The sequence below is a fragment of the Choloepus didactylus genome, chromosome 15 (assembly GCF_015220235.1).
Source record: "Choloepus didactylus isolate mChoDid1 chromosome 15, mChoDid1.pri, whole genome shotgun sequence".
Lineage (NCBI taxonomy): Eukaryota > Metazoa > Chordata > Mammalia > Pilosa > Megalonychidae > Choloepus > Choloepus didactylus.
The window spans coordinates 65,777,174-65,800,132 of record NC_051321.1 but is presented as its reverse complement, the minus strand read 5'-3'; the positions used below and the strand labels follow the sequence as shown (position 1 = coordinate 65,800,132).

At 38.0% G+C, this 22,959-nt stretch overlaps 1 protein-coding gene across 1 annotated transcript; it reads right to left on the bottom strand.

The window, feature by feature from the left end:
* Positions 1-1,937: 1,937 nt before the first annotated feature.
* DDX21 (DExD-box helicase 21) lies at positions 1,938-22,630 on the bottom strand. Its single transcript, XM_037804251.1, has 15 exons — positions 22,462-22,630; positions 20,316-20,753; positions 18,932-19,007; positions 18,043-18,221; positions 16,645-16,762; positions 15,359-15,544; positions 14,413-14,558; positions 13,568-13,717; positions 12,928-13,089; positions 11,829-11,948; positions 10,578-10,651; positions 8,313-8,472; positions 7,408-7,542; positions 4,801-4,845; positions 1,938-4,244 (listed from the first exon to the last, which is right to left on the bottom strand). The coding sequence occupies exons 1-15, from the start codon at positions 22,546-22,548 to the stop codon at positions 4,005-4,007; spliced, it is 2,316 nt and encodes a 771-aa protein (XP_037660179.1). The 5' UTR covers positions 22,549-22,630; the 3' UTR covers positions 1,938-4,004.
* Positions 22,631-22,959: the final 329 nt, after the last annotated feature.

The window sequence follows — 22,959 nt, the reverse complement described above, 5'->3', positions numbered from 1 at the left end:
ATCTGAGCAACAAAGAGGTACTCAGGGGGAGACTCTCAGGCATCATTACATAGAAGTTTAGATTCTCCTTTGTGGTAATGAGCTTCATAAGGGCAAGTCCCATGCTCGAGGGCTCAACACATCAAACCACCAGTCCCAATGTTTGTGACAATATCAACACCAGTCCAGGTGAGGATGTCCAACACATCCGCACCTTCCCCCAGATTCTCGGGGCTGGGGAGGGGGAGGCTGTAAATATATTTTTTATTATCTGCCCAAATTAGTCTACAGCCTTGATGTTTTTGAAGATACTGGTCAAATATTTTGTCAAATGTCCTTCAATTTGGGTTTGTTTGAGGTTTTTTCATTAGATTGAGGTTATCAATTTACTCCTGGTAATGTTAACCTTGTACTTGGTTAAGGTGGTGTCTACCAGGTTTCTTCCTTTGTAATTAAGTATCTTGAGGAGATATTTTGAGACTGCAAATATCCTGTTTCCTCCCAAATTTTCACAACTGATTTTACCATCCATCAGTACTTTGTCTCCAACAGTTAATGACCTTTTGAAATTGTTAAGGTCATGGAAAATAATGAAAGACTGAGTACTCTCAAAGACTGGAAGGAGACTGAAAGAAACCTGACAACTAAAAGCAATGTTGGATTCTGGACTGTATTCTCAAACCGAAAAGGATGTCAGCAGAAAAACTGAAATTTGAATTAGTTCTGCAGTTTAATTAATAGTATTGTAGCAATTTTAACATCCTGATTTTGATAATTGTACTATGGTTATATAAAATGTTAATACTAGTGGAAGCTGCGTAAAGGATATACAAGAATTCTGTACTATTTTTACAATATTTTTTCAAGCCTAAAATTATTTCTAAATAAAAATAAATCCTTTTAAAAATTACAAGTAACGATGTGTTCTTGGAGAAGACTCCCAGACAGATTTTAAATGTGTCAACTATATCATTCCAACAGAAAGAAACATTCCTTAATAAAATGATTTTTAAAGATAAAATAGCTGAAGGAAAAAAAATCAGCAAGATTTGTTCCAATTAAAACATACAGAAAAGACTATTCCAAAAATCATTGAGAAACAGATGGATTTGATAAATGGCGTGAGATTAATAGTTACATGAGGGAAAAAATAAAGCCAGATCCCTAACTTGATTCTCACACTAAATTCCAAATCAGTGAAATATAATACGAGTTCTACAAGATATTGGTGAATATTCTGATAACCTTGGAGGTGGAAAATACTTTTTTAAGCACAAATAGGGAAGATAGAAAAGACAAAGGAAAAGACAGTTACAACCACCTAAAAATATGAAACTTTCATGTCAAAACACCACACATTGTTAAAAAGGCAAATGACAAAGTGGAATAACTACTTGCTATATGACATGTTCCTCACCAATATCCAAAGAACTCTTATAAACCAACAGAAAAAAAAGACCCCAATAGAGAAAAGAATCTGACAATCTGAAAGGTCAATGTATAAGTAATTAACAAAAGTAATACAAATTGCCAGTAAATGCAAGATGTTAATCCTCACTCAATTTTCAAGATGCAATATAATTTTGCACCCTGTGAACTGACCAGGCAAATCCAAGGCTGCAATGTTGTGGGGAAACAGGTTCTTACAACATTGTTGGGTGGGAAATGTATACCGATACTACTTTGGAGAGCAACTTGCTCCAACCAAAGCCCATAAAAAGAAAAAAAGCAACTCACAAAACTGAAATGAAATTATTCCAATTTTGTAAATGAATATCTGGAACGGACATTCACCAAAATGTTAACAAGTAAGACTTTGGGAGACTTTTACTTGTTTTTTTCTTTTCTGTTTGGTTTTTACACCCAGCATTTGTTTTTACAATTGTTTTTACACTTTGTTTTTACAAAAATTTCAAGCTATCATTTTAGAAAACAAAAAGCCACACATCCACAAGATATAAAATTTAGTACTAATATTTTTATTATGACATAAAGCAGTATTTTATGTTAACTCAATTTTACAGTAAAAACATTTTATGTACAACTATAGAGAAACCACTGTACAGCCAGCCTCCAACTTAAAAAATGGTTTGTATTTTAAAAGTCCATTGAGTTGTATGATAAGTAAATTGGAAAATATTTTCTGTGTAGAAAATAGCAAAAATAACATTTCCCAAGGTAGCTCAACAAGCCCGTTTAAACCAAATACTAAGTGAATTATACATTTATAAATATGGTTTGAATTCTGGGATCCAGAACAACCTTTACTCTTCCCTCTTATTCTTGATTTGTGCCTGACTTTTTTCTTTAGGATAATCCACATCAAGGTTTTAGCAGTCTCTTCCTCGAGGACAGGTACCACATCCTTTTGGCAAGGAACCCATCCCTATCCAAATCATGACATCTTCTCGTTGTCATTAAAGCATGCCCAATATTTGGGTAAAAACAGAATCTAATAAGTTATAATCCACAAGACACATACACGCGGACTGATCCAACACCTTCCCCTAAATCCCTGTGGTGTGACTGGGAGACCCTGAAGGAATAAGAGGTACAAGTGACAAAATTGTCAAGTGGACCAAAAAATAAAAGCAAAGAGAATTTTTGAGAAAAAAGTGCAAGAAACATGCAGTCAGGATTCTAGAATAAAACTCAAGTTCAAGTAGAAAAAGGACCCTGCTTCAAGGATCAAGAGTCAAGTTGGCTATCAGAGCCCTTTATTGCAAGGTTAGGTAAGAGGCAGTTAGATATAAAGACCCAATTAAGTGAGAGAAACAAGGACCTAGAAATATTTTAGTTGTTTTTAATTTGTTCAAAATAATTAAATGAAAATGAGAGAAACTATATATTTTTAATTCTCCTATTATAGTTTGTTCCCTGAGATTCTCCCACTACAGAAGTCTTAAGAATTAGGGGAGAAGACAATGGCACTCCTGGGCCATGGAACATAAAGATTCCCAGAGAAATAATATCTGAGAACCAGGCAGAGAATTTTTGACCAGGAGCTACATGAAATGTTTTAGTTCCCTCAAATCAACAACTTTGACATAACCACATAGTTTATCTTAAAAGGAAGCCTCTAACACCAGCAATGCATATCTGTGTGCCCTCCCCCCTTAAATCCTTCTTAATAAATAATAATGTTGATCTTCCAATAGGAAGAAGTGGATTACAGTACCATTCTAGCACCATCTATCCAGCCTCCTTCATACAAAAAACGTTATGGAGCCATGTTATACATTTGGAGTTCCTTAAAGACAGATGCTTTCTTTGAAAATTTACTTCCTTATATATATTATATATAATATATATAATACATATGTGAAGAATTCACTGATGTAACATAACATAAATCACCTTATACTGAGAAGCTAAAACTTATCAAAATGCACATAAAAACTACGACTCATCTATGTATTATCTCATCTATGTGTCAAATGATCCTCTAAATCTAGAGCATACACTGGCATAAAACTGTATTATAATCCTGCTGAATATGAAATCTTGTTTCAAAACAATGCTCAGTATTATTTCTCAGAAGACACGTTATAGGACCGCATGAGTAACTGTTTAGCAGTGGCCTAGGAATGCCAATTACAGAACAAAACTTGGACAGCTCAGAGGTTCATCCGAGATTGTTGAATTCCTTCAGGTATTTACTTTGGGGAAGGATGCTCCCAAGAGACACTTTTGAGTATAAAGACAGTTCAACTTACAAAGTACAGGCAGATATGCAGGTGATTTTACCTTGTAATCTACAGACAATCTATTAGAATAAAAACGTAAAGAATTCATACACCTTTTTAGGTGTATCAGAAAAACCTGATACAGAAGTAACAATAACGTTATATCTGATAATGACCAGAAGAAATAATTTACAGAAAGCTTATTTCCCTGGGAGAGATGGGGACTGGGCAAGTGGTCAAAAGGAAGCACAATGTGCTTTTAACTTTGTATGAAAAATAAAGTTCAGTTCCATGGTGTCGAACAAATCTGTTTTTGCCATATAAATCCTCTACTTCAAATTAGTGACCGAATGCTTTACTAAAATTCCGCTTCTGGCCTCTGTTTTGGAATCTGTTACTTCTGTTGCCACCTCCTGATCGCTGTCCTCTGAAGCTTCTGTTTCCTTCCCGCTGTCCCCTGAAACCTCGATTGCCTTCCCGCTGTCCCCTGAAACTTCGATATCCTTCCCGTGGTCCTTCCAGCTCTGGTTGCTCTGTGGCTACAGACAGCTGCCAGCGCCGTGAATCCTTCCATTTTTCCTGTTGAGAAGAAGTTTTGTTTTAACCAACTCTTTTACTGAATTTGGTTTCATAAGGCCAAAGAAAAAAACCAGGGCAATAAACCTAAATGCTTAAAGATCACTTGTCAAAAGTAATACTGACCTTCATAACCCCCAAGTCAGTGACATATGGGAAAACACATTTCACTGAGAAGTACTCCTCATCTTTATTTATTCAATTCAACTGCCACTGAGGTACTAAAACAAATATAACGTGTAAACATACTTCTCTCAGCAGTGCTGAATAAGATGCAGCAATTTAAAATGTCTATGAAAAATTCTTAACACTTATAGTAAGAGGGGTGGAAGTTGGATATTGCTTATAACTTGACAGGAACAAAAGGAAAACAGGCATACTAAACAACAAAAATACCAGAATTAAAAGACTAGAAGAAAAAATATCAAAATTTAATTCTCAACAGTCTTCGAGCCATGGGATTAGAGCTATTATTTTCCATTCTTTTATGCTGTATTTTCAATAATGAACATTTTACAATTTATATATATTAATTTCAAAATCTAAGAGAAAAGAATACCTGTATTTCTGTTACTGCTGCAGTGGGGACATCAAAGCAAACGCCCTAGAAATCAAAGCAAATGGAAGTTAATAGAACCTTTGATTAGAATTATAAAATAGATAATAAGTAAAATCAAAGACCAGGTATTATGTATTAAAAACCTTGTGCCAGTTTAAATGTATTGTGTCCCCCAAATGCCATTATCTTTGATGTAGTCTTGTGGGGCAGAAGGTTTGGTGCTGATTAGATTTGCTTGGAATGTGCCCCACCCAGCTGTGGGTGATGACTCTAATGAGATAGTCCCATGGAGGCATGGCCCCACCCATTCAGGGTGGGCCATGATCAGTGGAGCCATATAAATGAGCTGACTCAAAGAGAAGGAACTCAGTGCAACTGTGAGTGACGTTTTGAAGAGGAGCAAGCTTGCCAGAGTGGAACGTCCTGGGAGAAAGCCATTTTGAAACCAGAACTTTGGAGCAGATGCCAGCCACGTGTCTTCCCAGCTAACAGAGGTTTTCCAGACGCCATTGGCCATCCTCCAGTGAAGGTACCCGATTACTGATGTGTTACCTTGGACACTTTATGGCCTTAAGACTGTAACTGTGTAGCCAAATAAACCCCCCTTTTATAAAAGCCAATCCATCTCTGGTGTTTTGCATTCTGCAGCATTAGCAAACTAGAACAAACCTAGTACTAACTAATTTGTGATGAACTTTAGACCAAAATCACCACATTATAGCTCTTAAAGCACGAGAACAGAAAGCTGAGGAAGGTCAAGACTCAAAGCTTCCTGAGTAGAGACCATTCTTGGCTCTATTTTATTGATCTTCTCAAAGAACCAACTTTGGGTTTTGTTAATTCTATTGTTTTTTTATTTTCAATTTCATTTATTTCTGCTCTAATTTTTGTTATTTCTTTCTGCTTCTTTGGGATTAGTTTGCTGTTCTTTTTTTAGTTCCTCTAGGTCTTTTAACTTTAGCTCTTTCTTCTTTTTTAATGTAAGCATTTCGGGCTATAAATTTCCCTTTTAGCACTGCCTTTGCTGCATCCCCAAAATTCTGATATGTTTTGACTGTTTAATAGCTGTTTTGGTGGAAGGATTGAATCCTGGAGCTACCTACTCTGCCATCTTCCCAGAGGTTCCCATTAGCTGTATTTTACAACAAAGACGCATGTTAAATCACTTGCCTAGGGCCTCACAGCTAGTAAGTGGAGCAGGTATTTAATGGTTCGCTGGCTCCGAAACCTACAATCTAAAACCGTTACAATACTCCGCCTTCCATCAGAAAAAAATCAGTTATTCAGGACGACCTAACTAAATGTAAAGAAATAAATGATCTTCTATGACTAATTTTCTACTTTTTCATAATTCAACCTCCTCAGAAGGTTTGGGGAAAAAATCCTGACAGGACACTATTCTTTTAGTAATAAAAAGTGCCATCAACTCAAACCAAGAAACTCCGCCTATTTCACGCTCTCTGAAAATATAGTCAAACAACCCCTTTTAACTGCCATGGGCACTCCTCTCCTTTCATCATCTTTAACTGCAACATTTTGTGAGGAACAGGAACCCCCCCCCCACCGTTCTAACAATTTACCCACAGGTATCCTTGGGAATCTTCAGTGACTCATATAGTTACTAAATATTATACCAGGTACTCCGAGGGAATACAGAGGTAGCCAGACAAGTTTTTGCCCTTGAGCAAGTCACGGTCTTCTTGAAGCTATCAGTCAATAAGGAAGCACAGAAAGAGACAATTTACCTGAATCAAGTTTTGTCTAAGGACTCTTAAATACAGATAAGGATGCCTCTGGTAAAGTCAGGGAAAACTTCACAGGGAGATTTAAGGGTAAACAAAGTCATAAAGCATACAGTGGAGGAGGAACAAATACTATAAATGGGGTTCAGCATGTGCTGGGATGAGAAAAAGCAGACTACACTTTGTATTGCCAAAGTAAAGGGTATTGGTGGTAAGGAGGCAGAGATGAGGCTGGTAAGATGGGCAGAAGCCAGATTCTGAAGAGCTTCTCCTCTAAAGAGTGGCACTTATGGTTGGGGGGAGTTGCTTCAGAAGGTAAACAACATGGTTAGACGGGGTTTTTAAAGATTATTACTCTGGTAGTAAAATGGAAGGTAGGATGGAGGGGACTGAGACCAAAGGCTACTACATGCATCATGTGAAAGTTATAAGGGCTGTAGCAAAAAGCTTGATAAAACGAGAGCTTATTATCTAGGAAGGTAGATCTAATCAATCCTGATTACTGAAAGATGTGCAATGAGTTTAAGACAGATTTGATTTGGTCCACTAAGTCAGTGGTTTTCCAAGCATGTTCCAGGAACCCCTGGGAATCTGCAAAGTCAAACCGTAAGATGTTATATGCCTTTTTAAACTCCCATTCTCGCAAAAGGGTACAGTGGAGTTTCAAAGGCACTACATGACATGTGATGACATCATTGCTCTGATGGCTAATGGACTGTGGACTTTCGTGTTCTTGGGTTTTAAAGAACTCAAGTTCAATTTCCCATATTTCTAATATGGGATATAACCCACACAAACAAAAGCTTTTTGGGGTCCTCAATATTTGCTAGGAATTGTGAGGCCATGACAGGAGGCCCAGCCTTACCAGCTTTCCTTTGAGAAAGACCATTCCCTTTACTTTGGAATCAATATCCTCGCCCAGCTGCTCTTTAAGCTCTTTCCAAGCATAGCTAATGTTTGGCATTTCAACCGAGCACCGCAAGATCATGGTCACAAAGCCCTTAGGGAAGAAAGGAGAATAAAATTAAAGTCTAAGTGATAACAAAATTAAAATCTAAGTGATAAACACCTGCCCTCGTATTTCTAAAGTAATTCTAGAAAAGTTCTTCCTAAAAGCATACACCTGCTACACACACACAATTGAGTACAGATAAAATAGAATGCTGAATAAGATAAATTAATTGTAGTAATGTCAATATCCTTGTTGTGATACTATAGTTTTGCAAAATGTTATCATGAAAAAACTGGGCAAATTGTTACAAGGGATCTCTCTATTATTTCTTACAAGTACATGTGGACCTACAATTATCTCAATAAAATTTTCAATTTTATAAAAAGGGAGAAAAAGCACACATCGTCTTAAGCTGGCTAAACATGCTGTATGCATTTATGTGTGTATATATTTTTAGTATTTTTTAAAAGTTGAGAGAAAACTCATTTACCATAAAATTTACCATTTTATGTGTACAATTCTGTGGCTTCTAGTTTATTTACAAGGTTGTGAGGCTGTGCCACCATCACTACTGTCTAACTCGGGAACATTTTCACACACCAAAAAGGAAACCCCATACCCATTAGCAGTCACTCCCCATTCTACCAACCCCCTACCCTTGGCAAGCAATATTCTGTCTTTATGAATTTGCCTATATATATTTTTAAACATGGAAATGTACAGTTAATATTTTTCTACCTTCTTGAGGGGGAACCCTTTCATATTCCTGGGTCAAAGCCCAAGTTATAAAGTGTCAAAAATCTGACACAGAATCTTACCACATCTGAGTTGATCAAAGAGCGCTGTTCTACTGATGTGGCACCTGAAATATGGGCCAGTGCTGCTGCCAGAGCTTCCACAGCCCCCTTCTCCTCTATCAGTTTCTCCGCCGACTGCTTGAAGTGACTAATGGCAGTGGGAGGCACAGAATCCAAATACCTGTAGTTTGATTAAGAGTATATCTGTTAGGAGAAAGGATGGCAAGTGGATAGATTTCATTTCCAAAACAGTGCTGCAAGATAAATCAAATAACCCTTTCAAACCAAATCTTCATATATTTAACACATTATTTTGATGCAATATGTACAATAACCACATTTTTAAGATAATCCATTTCTTTGATTGTATCTAATTCTAATTTACCACCAAACTTAGAACTAAATATCATCCTAAGGAAATAACATGAGAGGGCCTCTTGTGGCAGGACTGTACCTCTAAAAGCATCTTAATACACAAACCCCATCTTTGTCTCTGTTCTCCTTCCTGGCCACCTAACCCCAAATTTCCTTGACTGGCACCCTAGAAAACCCTGTCTGGGGGATGGGACAATGGGACGACAGGGACAACAGCCAAGGATGCTAAACAGCTAAACAATCTTCAATTTCTAGGACAGTCCCATCCAATAAATAATACTCTTTCCCCAAAATGACAGGAGCATTGAAAAGGTTAGTTAGCCCCATCTACACCATGTAGATATTTACAAGAATTTATGGAAATAACTTCATTCCTACCAGGTGGGGGATTAGACTAATGAAGACTTGGAATATAATCTGTTACCCAATCTAATGAGTCTCCAGATGGGAAACACATAGACATCTAAGATACTCTGCTTTAAAGTGTCCAAGATACACCAAACTATTAATTTAACTGGTTTCCTCTGGTGAAAGGATAAGGCAGGGATGAGGAGAAATGGGTTTTTACTTTGTAAATTGTACATCAACACAGTTTGAATGTTTTTAGACTAAAAATAATGACTAAAGACTATAAATTTTAACAGTTCAAAGCTCATTGCTGGAGAAATACAGTAAATAGAACAAGCCAGACCACAGAGTGGGAAGTTAATCTTAATGGATACAATTCCTATTTGGGTAGATGAAAAAGTTTTGGTAATGGTTTCAACCCCCTAGAGAAGCTTTGAAAAACCAGCAAGAACTGGCAGAAACATCTTTCTCAAAGCTCCAGAAAACAGTTAAAGGACTGCAGTAACAGGGCCAAGTGTCAAATCAAGAAAAAGGCTATGTAAAAAGTGACAGGATCAATAAGGAAATAACTGAAACTATGGCACTGTAAGTCATAGTATTTTTGGGGAAATTTCCTTTATAAATACTTGTTAAATCATACTTTGAAAGATACTACCTTTTTGCATATTTATTATATTTCACAATAAGGAAATAACTGAAACTGTGTTAGTGTAACCCATAACTTTCTTGGAAAGTTATCACTTCTATGTATATATTATATTCCACAATTTAAAAAAATATCTGATTAAAAAAAGTGATAGGCTCTTAGGCTAGCCCTTCTCCCACCTCTCACCAGCTTGACATGAAGCCAGCCCACACTCCAGTATGGATCCCTGGTATGCTTGGGAGTGGTTGAGAAGGCAAAGTTTATGTGGTATATTTGTTCCACAAAGGAAAAAAAAAAAAAGAGCAACTAAAGAGACAATGACAATTAAAGACAATACATGATCATGGATAGGATCTAGCATGGGATGAGAAAAGACTCAGAGTGACATTACTGGGACAAGGCAAAAATTGGAATATAGACTGTACAATTTCTTGAACTTAATAACTGCATTTAAGGTGGATATATAAGTGAATATCCCTGTTCTTAGGAAACACATGGTAGTATTAAGTATTCAAGGAGCATTACGTATATACAACCTACACTCAAGTGTTTGGAAAATGGATTGATAAATACACAGAGAGATGGGTAGATGAATAGACAAAATGATATGGCAAATGTGGCAAAATGTTAAAATTGTTGGACCTGGGTATCTGGAGGGATAGGAACAGGTTGGAGTTCTCTGTATGAGGTTTGTATTATTTTTGTAACTATCCTATAAATTTGAAAGTATTTCAAAATAAACGTTAAAAAAAAAAGTTTTGGTAATGGATGGTGGTGATAGTAGCACCACATTGTAATTAATGCCACCAAACTGTACACTTAAAAAATGGTTAAAACGGCAAATTTTATGTTATATATGTTATCAAAACAAAATTTAAAATACAAAAAACAAACCACAGCAATGGTGGGGAACATACCTGATGGCATCTTGGCTGGAAGCTTTTATTATTTCTGTAGCAGAAGGTACACCTATTCGTTTAAATTTAATTCCCTACAAAAAAAAATGAACCAGTTTAATGTACAAAGTGGCCAGCAACTATTTCCATTAAGATTAGTAGCCCTTAATTTTTTTCTATTTAGCAAAAGTATTTATTATATTTTTAAAAACTTAATTTTAGAATGCATTTAGATTTAGAGAAAAGTTGCAAAGGTAGTTCAGAGTTCCTGTATGTCTCTCTCTTGGTTTCTCCCATTGTTAATATCATTATGATACATTTGTCACAACTAAGAAACCAACATTGTTACATTACTATTAACTACACGCCAGACTTTATTCAGATTTCACTAGTTTTCACATGGATACCATATTTCATTTAGTCATCATGGTTCCTTAGGCTCCTCAGGGCTGTGACAGTTTCTGTCTTTCCTTGTTTCTCATGACCTAGACAGTTTTAAGGAGTCCTGGTCAGTCATTCTGTAGAGTGCACTTCAATATGAGGTTGTAAATTGAAGAACTGGAGAAAAGCAGCAGAGGTGAAGTGCCCCTTACCTATATCAGGGGTACATGCTTATCACGTGGCCCAGGTAGTATTTACCAGGCTTCTTCCTGTAAAGTCACCCCCTCCCCACTTCCATACTCTGTTCTTTATAAGCAAGTTACTAAGTGCAGCCCATACCGGGAAGGCAGGGTGGGGGGCGGGGGGGAGTTGGCGCAGGACGGTTCTTCTGTAATGAAAATCAGTCTCTTCCCTATTTATTTATAAGTGTGGGCTCATAAATATTTATTTTATACTTTGGATTACAGTTCAATGTGATGTTATTCATTTTGTTGATCAAATTGTTCTACCTTTGGCCACTGGGAGCTGTTTCTGGTTGGCTCCCATGTCCCTTTCACATACCATTTTGCCTTTTAAGCAATTCATGTAGCCCCCAATTTTTGTTTAAGTAATTTGGCTATGTTCTTGTCATTGTCTGAAAATTGCCTTTCGAACATCAAAACACACCTTGTATTTATAAACATGAAAAAGAAACCAATGCTTTCAAATGCAAATTTCAAAAGGGACTTTACATTGCAGGACAACACATAAAACAATATGCATCTAACACAAACTTTCAGTCACTGCCACTTGGTGGGTGCAAAAGTCATTAAACTTTAACAGAAATTTAAAAGAACCACATTTGACATAGGACTTAACATTTCTTAATAAAAGTTAAGAAAATAGTTTTACCGCTTTTTGCTCCACTTGTGCTAACTGATACTCTTCCTTGTGCTGATAAAAGCAGATGCAAATTCCTGTCCTTCCAGCTCTACCTGTTCGCCCGGAACGATGAATATAGGACTCCACATCCTATTGAAGTAAAATACATCAGTGACACTGAACAAGAAAAAGAGATAAAGACCTGAGCAATCTATGCGGAGGCCAGTGAACACTAAGAGATGTGGTGGTTATACACCTGGGGGTGCTGGTGGGGGAGGTCCCTTGGCACACTGATTTAAATTAAAGAACTAGGATAAATAATTTTGTAAAATCTCTAGCATAGTGGTCCCTATCATGTGGATAATTTGTAACAAGCACAAAGCAGCACTGTCCAACAGAGCCATGTTTGTAATTTAAATTTTGAATTTTCTAGCAGTCACTAAGAAGTAAAAAACATAGGCTAAATTAATTTTAGTAATATATGTTTTATGTAACAATATATCCCAAAGTATTACTGTTTCAATATGTTCAGTATGTCATTTATAAGAATCGGTGAATTCACAGTAATCAGATATTTATCAATGAATGTGAAGGACCTTTAATATTGAGGGCCTTGCTCATTTGGAGGATGTTATGGGGTCTTTATATCTGAAGTGACTGGAATGGGCTCTTTTAGCCCAACTTTTATTTATGTGAAACACTGTCCATACCACTCCCTGAGAAGTTCCCATCACCTACAACCCTAAGCAGTGTTTACCCTGGAAGTTGTAACTATAGGGTATTTTACAGGTTTCTGTCCTCTAGCTCATGCATTTTTCAATCTTACCTCTACCCCCTGTAAGTTCTACCCATCTTCAAGACTCAGCTCAAAATTACACTACCACCACACAGCCTTCCAGGACTCCCCTCTAATCAGAAGCTACCTTTCCAACCTTTTGCCTCTAACCACACTACCACCCAAATGCTAGTTCTGAAGGAAGGGTCTCACAACAAGTTCATTCCTAAAATCTCCCTTCGTGTCCCAGCACTCAACAGATAGCTTTTACTAAATATGTGAAAAGGAAACCAACAAAATGACTTCCAACTTGTTTTAATACCCAAAAGAAATAGAACAAAATAAAGCATGTACCTTTGGTGGAGAGCTTTGTACAACCAGATCAACCTCAGGGATGTCTAACCCACGTGCAGCAACATTGGTTGCCACCAGAACTCCAAAATCACCATTTCTAAAGCCTTTCAGGGTGATTTCCCTTTGCTTCTGTGGAATGTCTCCATGCAATGACTGGGCATCCTACCAAAGAAAGAAACTGACCTAAGAATAACAGATCCAACAATACATGTAATTTTTTTTTTTTTTAAATCACCCATTAGGCCTGTAAAAGATACATTTTGATTGACATTCCTGCTGAAAATATTACAAAGGGAAAAACACGCCTAAAATGGTCACGTCTCAAACTTTATCCCAAATCAGCAGTCATTAAGCACCAACTGTATCCAATTATACACTGATCAAGGTAAAGCACCAGATAACAGAGTGATCAAACCTGAGTACAACCTTGGGTTTGAGCCAGCCTTTCCTATTTTATAAGATAAGATTGACATATTAGGTAAGGTCTAACATGTATACTCTATTAGTTGACAGAAGCTACTTCTCATTTCCAACCTGAAATAAACTATAAGTCATTGGACAAATGAAAACCAGATATGCCCAAAATGAAGATGTGATGATGCCTCCAGCTTTGCTAGCATGAGGGAAGGGAAGGACCCACCTGCTTTATGCAGGCATTCTGTGACAGCTCCTGGGCATCTTTCTTGGTTTCACAGAAGATGATTGTGCGCCCGCGATAGCCACTATATACCCGAATCACATCCCCAATGACCGCTGCCCTGTGAGTCCAGTGGCATTTGATAGCCAGATGCTTGTAAGAGAGGGAAAAAGAGATTTATTTATTAAGGCCTTGCTGGAACATGAAATCATTTGCTTAATACAGTCTAACGTCTTTGGTAATGGAAGCAATTTTTCAAACCTAACTATAGCAGACTCCCACAACCATGTTTGGAGGGGAAAAAAAGAACATTAAAGCAGAGACAACATGGTCTGTTCTTCTGTACCGCTCTTCTTTCTATCTTCTGACCTAACCAGGAAAATGTAGGAAAAGAAATACTATTCTGTAGATTCTTACAGAAAACCAAATTACTGACAAGAGTACAGTTCTTGTATGTTTTGCCCTTTTATCCACTTAAAAATGCAATCAGTAGTCAATTACTATGCAGGTCTACACGTCAGGTGAAATGAATTCATCTAGGTACTGGATCCTAAAATGAGAACAGTTTCAACATAAAGAACTAGATTTATCTGCTGCTCTCTAGTATTTAAATTTAAATGTGATTTCCTTCTGTTTAGGTTCCAAAAGATACTGAAAAGAAACCAGATGATGAAATTCAGAAAACAAAGCTCTTACAAACAACTCAAAGAAAATACATTTTTATTTGGCCCTTCATATAGATTTAGTGTTTATCTGGAAAAAAAGATTGTATTTGTTGTCTTAGTACTAACAGGAAAAAAATGATAAACAATTTATTACTAATTCCCACAACTAAATGAATCATTTACCTCCACAGTTATTGCAGTTTTCTGAGTCTTTTTACCAATCAGGTCCACTTGTTCATATGCAGATTTCATGTATTTCTTAGCAACATTATAAACCCAATGAGGGCAAGTTGCAGAAAAAAGCAATGTTTGGGGATTGTCTTCTGAGTCTTTAGGGGGGAAAAACATCAGTATGAATAACACAAGCCTACACAGTAATCCACCTCACCTAGTACTGCCAGGGTCTACCAAAACTCAACAGTAACCACTTGAGGCCAAGTCCTGTGCCAGGGATCAAAGACACAAAAATGAAAGGCACAGAGGTTTCCCAATGGGCGAACAGAAGAAATACTGATGAAATAACTTATTTGTAAAGGGCCCCTGAAAGAGCAAAAGTATTTTGCTTTCTGACCATTGGCCTTAATGAACCACGAGGGAAATCTGTCTAGTATAGTGAGACCTACCATCTGGAAAATACCAATTCACTAAGCTCAGTGCTCAGGTGCTGGAAAGACTGATTCCCTTACCCAATTTTTCTTTTTTTAGTTTGTTAAAACTAAAAGTGTCATTACATTTTCTCTGTTTCCAATGGCAGCGTAAGCTGGTAGGACCCTTTTGAAGAGCAATGTATATTGAAAAGCATGAACTATTTACATCTTTTAACTCAGTAATTCTGCTTCTGGAAATCTATATTCAAGAACTAATTCCAAATACTGAGGTGTAGGGGAAGATGTCTATAACAGAATAATTTATACTGACAAAAAATTGGAAAAAATAGGCAAATTTTTCTTCTTTTATTTTCCCAAATTTTCCCCATTGTAGTTATTTGGTAATTATGACTACAAAAAAAAATCAAATTTTCCTGAAAAAACTAAGTCCCCTTCCAAGGCTTCATTTAACTGGTAGAAGACTACTTAGTCACCACCCTTCCTCTGGCACGTTTTATCAGTTCCTTGAATTTGAGGTTTACCTTTCTTATATGCCACACTTAAAATCTCTTCCACTTGATCAGCAAAACCCATATCCAACATCTGGTCAACTTCATCCAGGACAACATGCTTAAGCTTGGTGAGATCTAGTTTGCCGTTCTGTAGGTGGTCTTTGATACGACCTGGTGTCCCAACCAGGATATCAATCCCATTCCGCATGCGTTCAACTATGAAGACACCAATGGTAAGATTTGCTGGTTTTTTATGGAAGCCCTTTTATTAGTCTGGGGGTGCCAATTAAATGCATTTTTACTCCACAGTATTAAACAACCAGGAGAAGGTAATATGCTTAGTAAGGAGCACCTGATCTAGTGGAGAAAACATATAACAAACAACAGTCTGGTGTATTAAGTGTCATACAGAAAGAGGCACCAGAGAGGATGATAGTCCCAGGAAAAGAAATAACTCCCTGGGCTAGTGGAAAGTGTCCAAAGTTTCTCAGATAAAAATCAAGAGTAAAAAATTAAAAAAAAAAAAAAAATTGGAACTTTCTAGAAGGTGAGCAGCTGTAGGGAGGATGAGACATGATGGAAGAGCAAGTATTCCGAGAAGGTGCAGAAGTGTGAAGAGCATGGTGTATACAGGAAAATGGATTCAAAATAACTGGAATGAGGTGGGGCAGCTTTTTACTGAGTTCCTACTGCCGTCTAGGGATCACTATTCTGCAGATGAGGAAACTAAAGTCACACTGCTACTCTATGAGCAGAGTCTAGATTCAAATTCAGGTCTTTCTGATGCCAAAGCCTATGCTCATTCCACCAAAGCTAGAAAGAAATAATCACAATCCTTAACCTATCAACACTAAGATTTTCTTAATGCCTTATTCCCCTTCCTGAATTATGGATCTGCTTTACATAATAAAGCTTTAAGGTCTTGACCTGGAAAGTAATGTAATACTTGAGCAGGGGCCACTGAATTTGGCCCTTAGGCCTAGAGAAAAAGAAAGCTGCCTGCAAGAAAAACAAGCAAAGATGCAAAAAAGAGACAGAACCCAAGTCTGGGACAGATCACGAGTAATCCTGAATTCTGACTTTCTAGATCCCAGGGCCCAAATGGACTTTGTCTTCTTGGGTTCAATGATACCCCTGCAGCCTTCAGATAATATACAGATTATACAAAAGTCCTAAGGACTGTGTACAGAGTTTGACATACCTCCACACAGGACCATTTTCTTAACAATCTTTAAAATCATAATGGCAGAAGAAATCCAATCAAGGCATTCAACAATGGATGGCATTTTCTTTCCCTCACTTTGGGGTTTACTTACTTTGACCTCCATAGGGAGTTCCACCATAAAAACAAGCCACTGCCAGCTTCTTTGTGATGTCACTGAAGTCTTTGCTTACTTGATTTGCCAACTCCCTTGTAGGTGCAAGAACCAGTACCTAAGAAGGCAAAATGAACAACTGAATTTAAAGTTTGTTTTTTTTTTTTAAAAACAAATCTGGACTTCAGAAGAAGGTTCAACAGAATTTTACAGGTATTTTCAAAACATCTATTATGTGCTTTGCAATGTATTGCGTGTGTGGAAGGACCATCGTTCCTTACAAATCTCAGAATAAAAGCCTGTGATCTTACCAATCAGAAGAGAAGTCAGGTGCCTATATGTAAGGTGTTCCAGGAGTTTGATGGAGCAAGTTGAACAAATTGTATACAGAGTCATGGAGTTGCTAGTCCTTAAAGAATAGCATTGCAGGAAAGGAAGAACTTGAGCAAGGAATACTGATGCTAACATTAATATCTGAGCTCTTACCATGTCACAGCCTCCACTAAATGGTTTATATGCATTATTCTGATTTAATCCTTACAGCAACTTTTTGAGGTAAGGTATTAGAGGGTAAACTACTTAACTAAAATCACAAAACTAAGGCAGAAGCTGGATTCAATTCAGGCAGTAGGCTCCAAAAACCTGTGGCCTTAATGTCTATACTACACTAACTCTGAAGAAAAAGAGACAAGGCAGGGCCAACAATGTAAGCTCTGAACCCTTCAAGTGGTCTGAGTTTGATCCAACGGAACCTACAACATGAAACCTCTATAGGTCATCAAATAGGGTAAAAGCCTAAAACAAGGATGCTTTAAGAACAATCTGATGCATTCAACCCACAGATGAATCTACTCAGCATCTATCATGTGCCAGGGTCACAGCAGTGAACAAATGAATTAATGATGGGGAGCTTGGACACTGGAAGGCCGGTGAGGTTAGTCCAGAAAGACAGATGTGAGAACCCATAGCTAAGGTGTCAACATGGGCATCCCCAGTTATTTCATGAGGTTAAAGTTTGTCAATCCCAGGTTCTCCAGAAATGAACCCAACAACCACCATCCTGGTAAGTGGGTCTGACCTCTTCACCTCTGTGAGTGCCCTTCCTTCCATTAATCCTTCTCTTTAAAAATGTTTTCTCCAAAATGGTCAAAGACTCTTGACTAAACCTATGAGCCCCAGAGATATCTAGCAGTTTAAAGGGAACATGATGAGGATTAGTAATATTGATGATCACAATAAGGGGATATATTACAGTTGAGATTAATAGTTTTCAAAGAATTATTCCAGTTACACCTTCAGATGAAGATCTGCAGGAAATAGAATGAATGGTTTTAAGGGAACACACGAGATTTTTGTCCTGTGCTGATTTGGAGTCCTTGAAGTGTGTAAGACAGTTACCTGAGGGGAACGGCCTCTCTTCCTATCTTGCAGTTCTCCCTGAAGTTTCTCAATCAAAGGGATGGCAAAGGAGAATGTCTTCCCAGTTCCTGTCCGTGCCTGTGCAATTAAATCCTTTCCACTATACACATGGTGAAAAGTCTTTGCTTGTATGGGAAACAGGAAGGTCACCCCTCGGGCTGTGAACAAATTGACTGTGTTATATGACGTTGCAATTCTTAAAAATAGCAGAATACTGAGGCAATAAAGAACTCATGCTTCTGATCCTGCAGAATTAAGAATTCTACCTTCCAGTCAACTCCTGGTCCAATTCTATTTGGTAATGAAGAATCAGCTCAACTGAAAAATATCAACAAATTCTAAGGCACTGAATTACAGTATTTAAGTCACTTGTTATTAAATCTTATCTGTATATCAGCATAGGCCTGAAAATCAGGTGTTTTACAGTCCAGTCAATTAAGGTTTTAAAACCTTATAGTCGAGCACCTGTGTCTGGCTAGCTATAGCTAGTTTTATGGGCAGAGTGCTAGAGGGTTCTGAGTCAGGCTGCATCATCAACGTAGAGATACCTTAAGAAATGAAAGAGAATAAAAAAGAGAACACTAACATGGCATTGATCAAGTGACTGATTTCGCCAGCACCATCAGTTGTATTACTTATATTACTTCTGAATTTGCATATTGTGCTGAATAAATTTTAATCATTTGTTTAACAGGCAATAAAGGCCATCACTACTACAGAACTATTCACTATACTGAATGCATAGTTCTACCTCGTTACATGATTGCATATATTGTTCTAAAATAATGTCTTGGTTCATCTCAACAGAATAGAAGAGGCTTCAAAATATGTTCCAACATTATGGATACAATATTTCTAAGAATATTACCTTTGAGAAGTTTAATAGTCACTTCAGATATGGGAAAATTGGAGAAAGCGCCTTCTTTTTGTTCCACAGGTATTTCCTATCAAGTAAAGTGCCACAAATTAATACAGAGAAGCTTTCTAAGAGATCAGAAAACCTATAGCATCCCTTCCAGACACATCAGTTTAATATCAACCAAAAAGACAAAAGCCTTGGTAGGTAAATCAAGATTTGAAAAGGAAATTTATTGTGATAATCTATAAAATCCTAACAGAAGAAAAATCTGCAGCAATTATATCTGGAACATATACTATGTTTGGCCAGTACAGACAGATTTTGTCTCTACTAAGAACTATCCCACAGTCATTCCAAACCAACAGGCTGTCAACATTCGGTTGAACAGGTCATTAGCCTTTTTTTTTCCACAGCAATATCTCTCAAAGACATCCATTGGAAATAAGGAACAAACATTTATGAACAAAGATGGTCACTTTGGCATTATTTGATAGTGAAAAAGCTGAATGCCCAACAAGGGAATAATTAAATCAATAAATTTTTAAACACTTGAACAATGAATTATGTCATCATTAATGATTTAACAATACGAAAATATGGTTCTTACATAAAAGTGGAAAAGGCGGCACAAAATTGCATACAGTATGATCCTAGTTTGATTAAAAAATAGTTGTATATAGTGTTGGAATGTATAAACTGTAAGAAAAAAATTAACAGTAAGTTACCTCTGCACTTCAAGAATGCTTAACATTTATTGAATGACCAAATGCTGAAATTCCAGGGAGCTTTTTATTTTTTGTTTGGTAAATTCCTACAAATTCTCTAAGTCACATATTTTTTATAATTGGAAAAAATAAAGATGTTGGATCTTCTGACTTATCGCAAAGGGAAAATTATTTATTAGAATTAAGATTTCTTATGATGACAGTTTCTGAAAGGTAACAGAAGTAGCTTCCAAGTAGACAGTAATTCACTCATCCTATTCAACCCAAGTTAATTAATGGCCTGAACAAAAAAGATTTTTATGCAATCAAGCAAACACCTTTTCTGTAGTTCCACTTACTCATGACTTGGCAAAACCCCTCACAGGAAAGCTGGTTCCTAGCTGTATAACTACACTTCTCCAACTGATTTACTGACTTGCAAATAAGCAGCAGACCAAGGATTGTGGGACTTGCCCTAGCTTAAAGATATCTAATTATTTACAAAGGAGGCATTCCAACACTATGCAATTTAATAAACTGAGATGCAGTCTCATCCTCCAACTCAAGCACCCCCCATGAAGTGCTGACACATCAAATTTCCTCCCACATATTAAATAGTATACGTAGCTATTACTTCTCATTTGGAAACAATGAAATATACATTTTACCCATTAAAAGTGCAACCTTACCTGTTTTAACTCGTTACTTTCTTCACTTGCAGCTTCATTGGAGTTAGCGTCAGATTCAGAATGGGACAATCCATTCAGCTTGGCACTTTTCTCTCCAATTTCTCCATTCATTTCCTTTTCTTTCTTTATCCTCTTGGGCTTAGGAACACCTATTTCTTCTTCAGAAGGTTCCTCACTTATTATTTTTTTGATTTTAGGAGAAACAATTTTGTTTTCAGAGCCCTCCTTTTTCTTTTTCACATTTTTAGTTTTAGGAGAAATAATGTCTGTTTCAGATGGCTCCTCTTTGTTTTTTACCTTTTTGGATTTAGGAGAATTCATGTCAACTTCAGAAGGTCCTGCCTTTTTAATTTTTTTAGCTTTGGGGGAAATAGTCTCCTCCTTTTCTTCTGCTGACCCTTTAGTCTTATTAGATTTTGGCTTCTCTTTTTTATCTTTCTAAAAAATAATTTTAAAAAAATACAAAAAAGAAATAAGCTAAATAAGAACACTTCCAATTTAATACCGATAGGGTTGTATGTCCACACATGGATGATGTTAAACAGATTTCTTTTCATGAATTTACATAAAAACACTTTATGAACCAAAAAGCTATAAAGTCCCACAGCCTATGTGTAAAAATTATGTACCTAAATTCAACAACAAAACAAAGATGCTCAAGTTACAAGGAAATGGAAGGGGTGAAACCTTCAAAGCAAACCAGACATACGGTTATGGCTCCTACCTGCCATTTCTGACCCTATCCAACTTTTCATATTACTGAAAACTTATTACATTTAGATTTTGACAGACTGTAGCCTGTTAGAACTTAGGCAGAGCCCCAAACTAATCCCTGGAAGTTTGGAGACTATTAGGGTGAAATCTACTTCCCTGAAACTTCAGTTCTGTGTTCTAGGCCTGGTTCTTCCTCTAGAATCACCGATTAAGGGTAATCTCTCTCCCACATCACCATCCTTCTAATAAATGGGGGGTGGGGGGGGTGGAGAGCTGGTCTCTCTCCAAGACTCTGTTCCAGTTCTTTCATTCCCTGGTTCCACCGAAAAGACATGTCTCTTTTGAAAGTACTGGAGTTTAGTCATGTTCCTTTTAATCTGAGCATCCTATAACTGCAAAAACTGATGCAAATAAGTAAACCAGAACCACTATCTTGCCACCTGCGAGGACAAGTTTGTATTCTCTCATCTTCACACAATGCCAAAATGCTCCCCATCAGAAAGGCCCAGAAACAACTAGGAAAGGAAATTCTACGTCATGTACAAAGGAAACTGAGGGACAATTTGTGTTCCCACTGACCTCATCTAAGAATAGAGATCAAGCGACAAGTTAAATCACTGTATAGGAATCAAAATCAAAGTAGATGGCTGTCAAGATAATTCACATACTGTCGACCCATATAAGAAATACAGTGTACTGGTGGCATCACAGCCCGTCTCGTCACATTTCTAAAGCAAATATGGTCAGAAAGTATTAAGAAGAATTGGAACTATCTTGTCTTCAAAGGACTGCTCATCAGAAGACAAACTACTTCCCTTACTAGGACAAAAAGAATGTCACTGCAGACGCAGCCAGCATTTGCGGCCCTCCAAAGATCTCTCCCCACGTGTGCAGATAGGTTTACGATCTCTTTAGTCTAGTCTAAGACGTCAATCCCTACTTCCTTGACCGGACTTCGATACGCCTCGGCGCACGATCACGCCCGGAATTAAATCTGAGCCAGCAACATGAGCTCCGAACGTGAACGTCCAACTCCGCGCACCAGATGCACCGGGCCCAGACTCCGGGGGGACCACGTGGTCCTCTGCAGCTCGGATCCGCCCGGGCCTCTTTGCAGAGTTCCCGGCGCCTCGGGGAAGCGTAAATGCAAAGAACGAGAGTTCCCAGAGCGACGAACTGCCGTCGGAGAACACCTTCCTCTAGGACCCCCCCTGCCGAAACACACGCCCGGTCTCCGAAAGTGCCGAGTCCCAGCCACGCACCACGCACACCTGGCCTGGGCACCCTCCTCTCCGTGCATCTGGTGCGCGGAGTTGGACGTTCACGTTCGGAGCTCATGTACTCTCCCGTACTCCCGGGCCCGCTCCTCTCAGCACCCCGACACCCGCCCCACGCCCCGCCTTGCCCCAGGTCCCTCAGCCCTCCGTGGCACCTTCTCATTTTGCTTTCGCTGTGTCTCCAATTTTCCCATGGTAGTGTCTGATTCCAAGTCCACGTCACTAAGGAGTTTTCCCGGCATCACTCAACAGAACCTCGGTAGACCGACCGAAACCGGTAACCGCGTGGAGAGAAAAAGATAGAACTTCCCCTTTAGCCCACCCATTTTCCGTCACTTCCGCTATCAAGGAATTTCCGGCGGAAGCAGGGCTGGGGCATTTGTGCGAGTCTCAGTCTCCGGTCTGACACTTCCTGGGTTTAGTTAAAGGACCGTTTACGGAGCCTGGACTAGAAGGAACCTGCAGAAGGGTGGAACTGAAAGGGACCACAAAGATTAGCTCTGTATTCCCGTTCAGCCACTGGCCAGATTCTCGCAAGCCCCAGCCTGTTAAAGGAAGACTTCTAGTTGTTTTTGAGTGGCGGCTCTTTAGCGTTTGTATGAGATTGCCCGAGTGTGCAAAGGCCTTTCGCGTATAGATGTGCAAGATGTGTA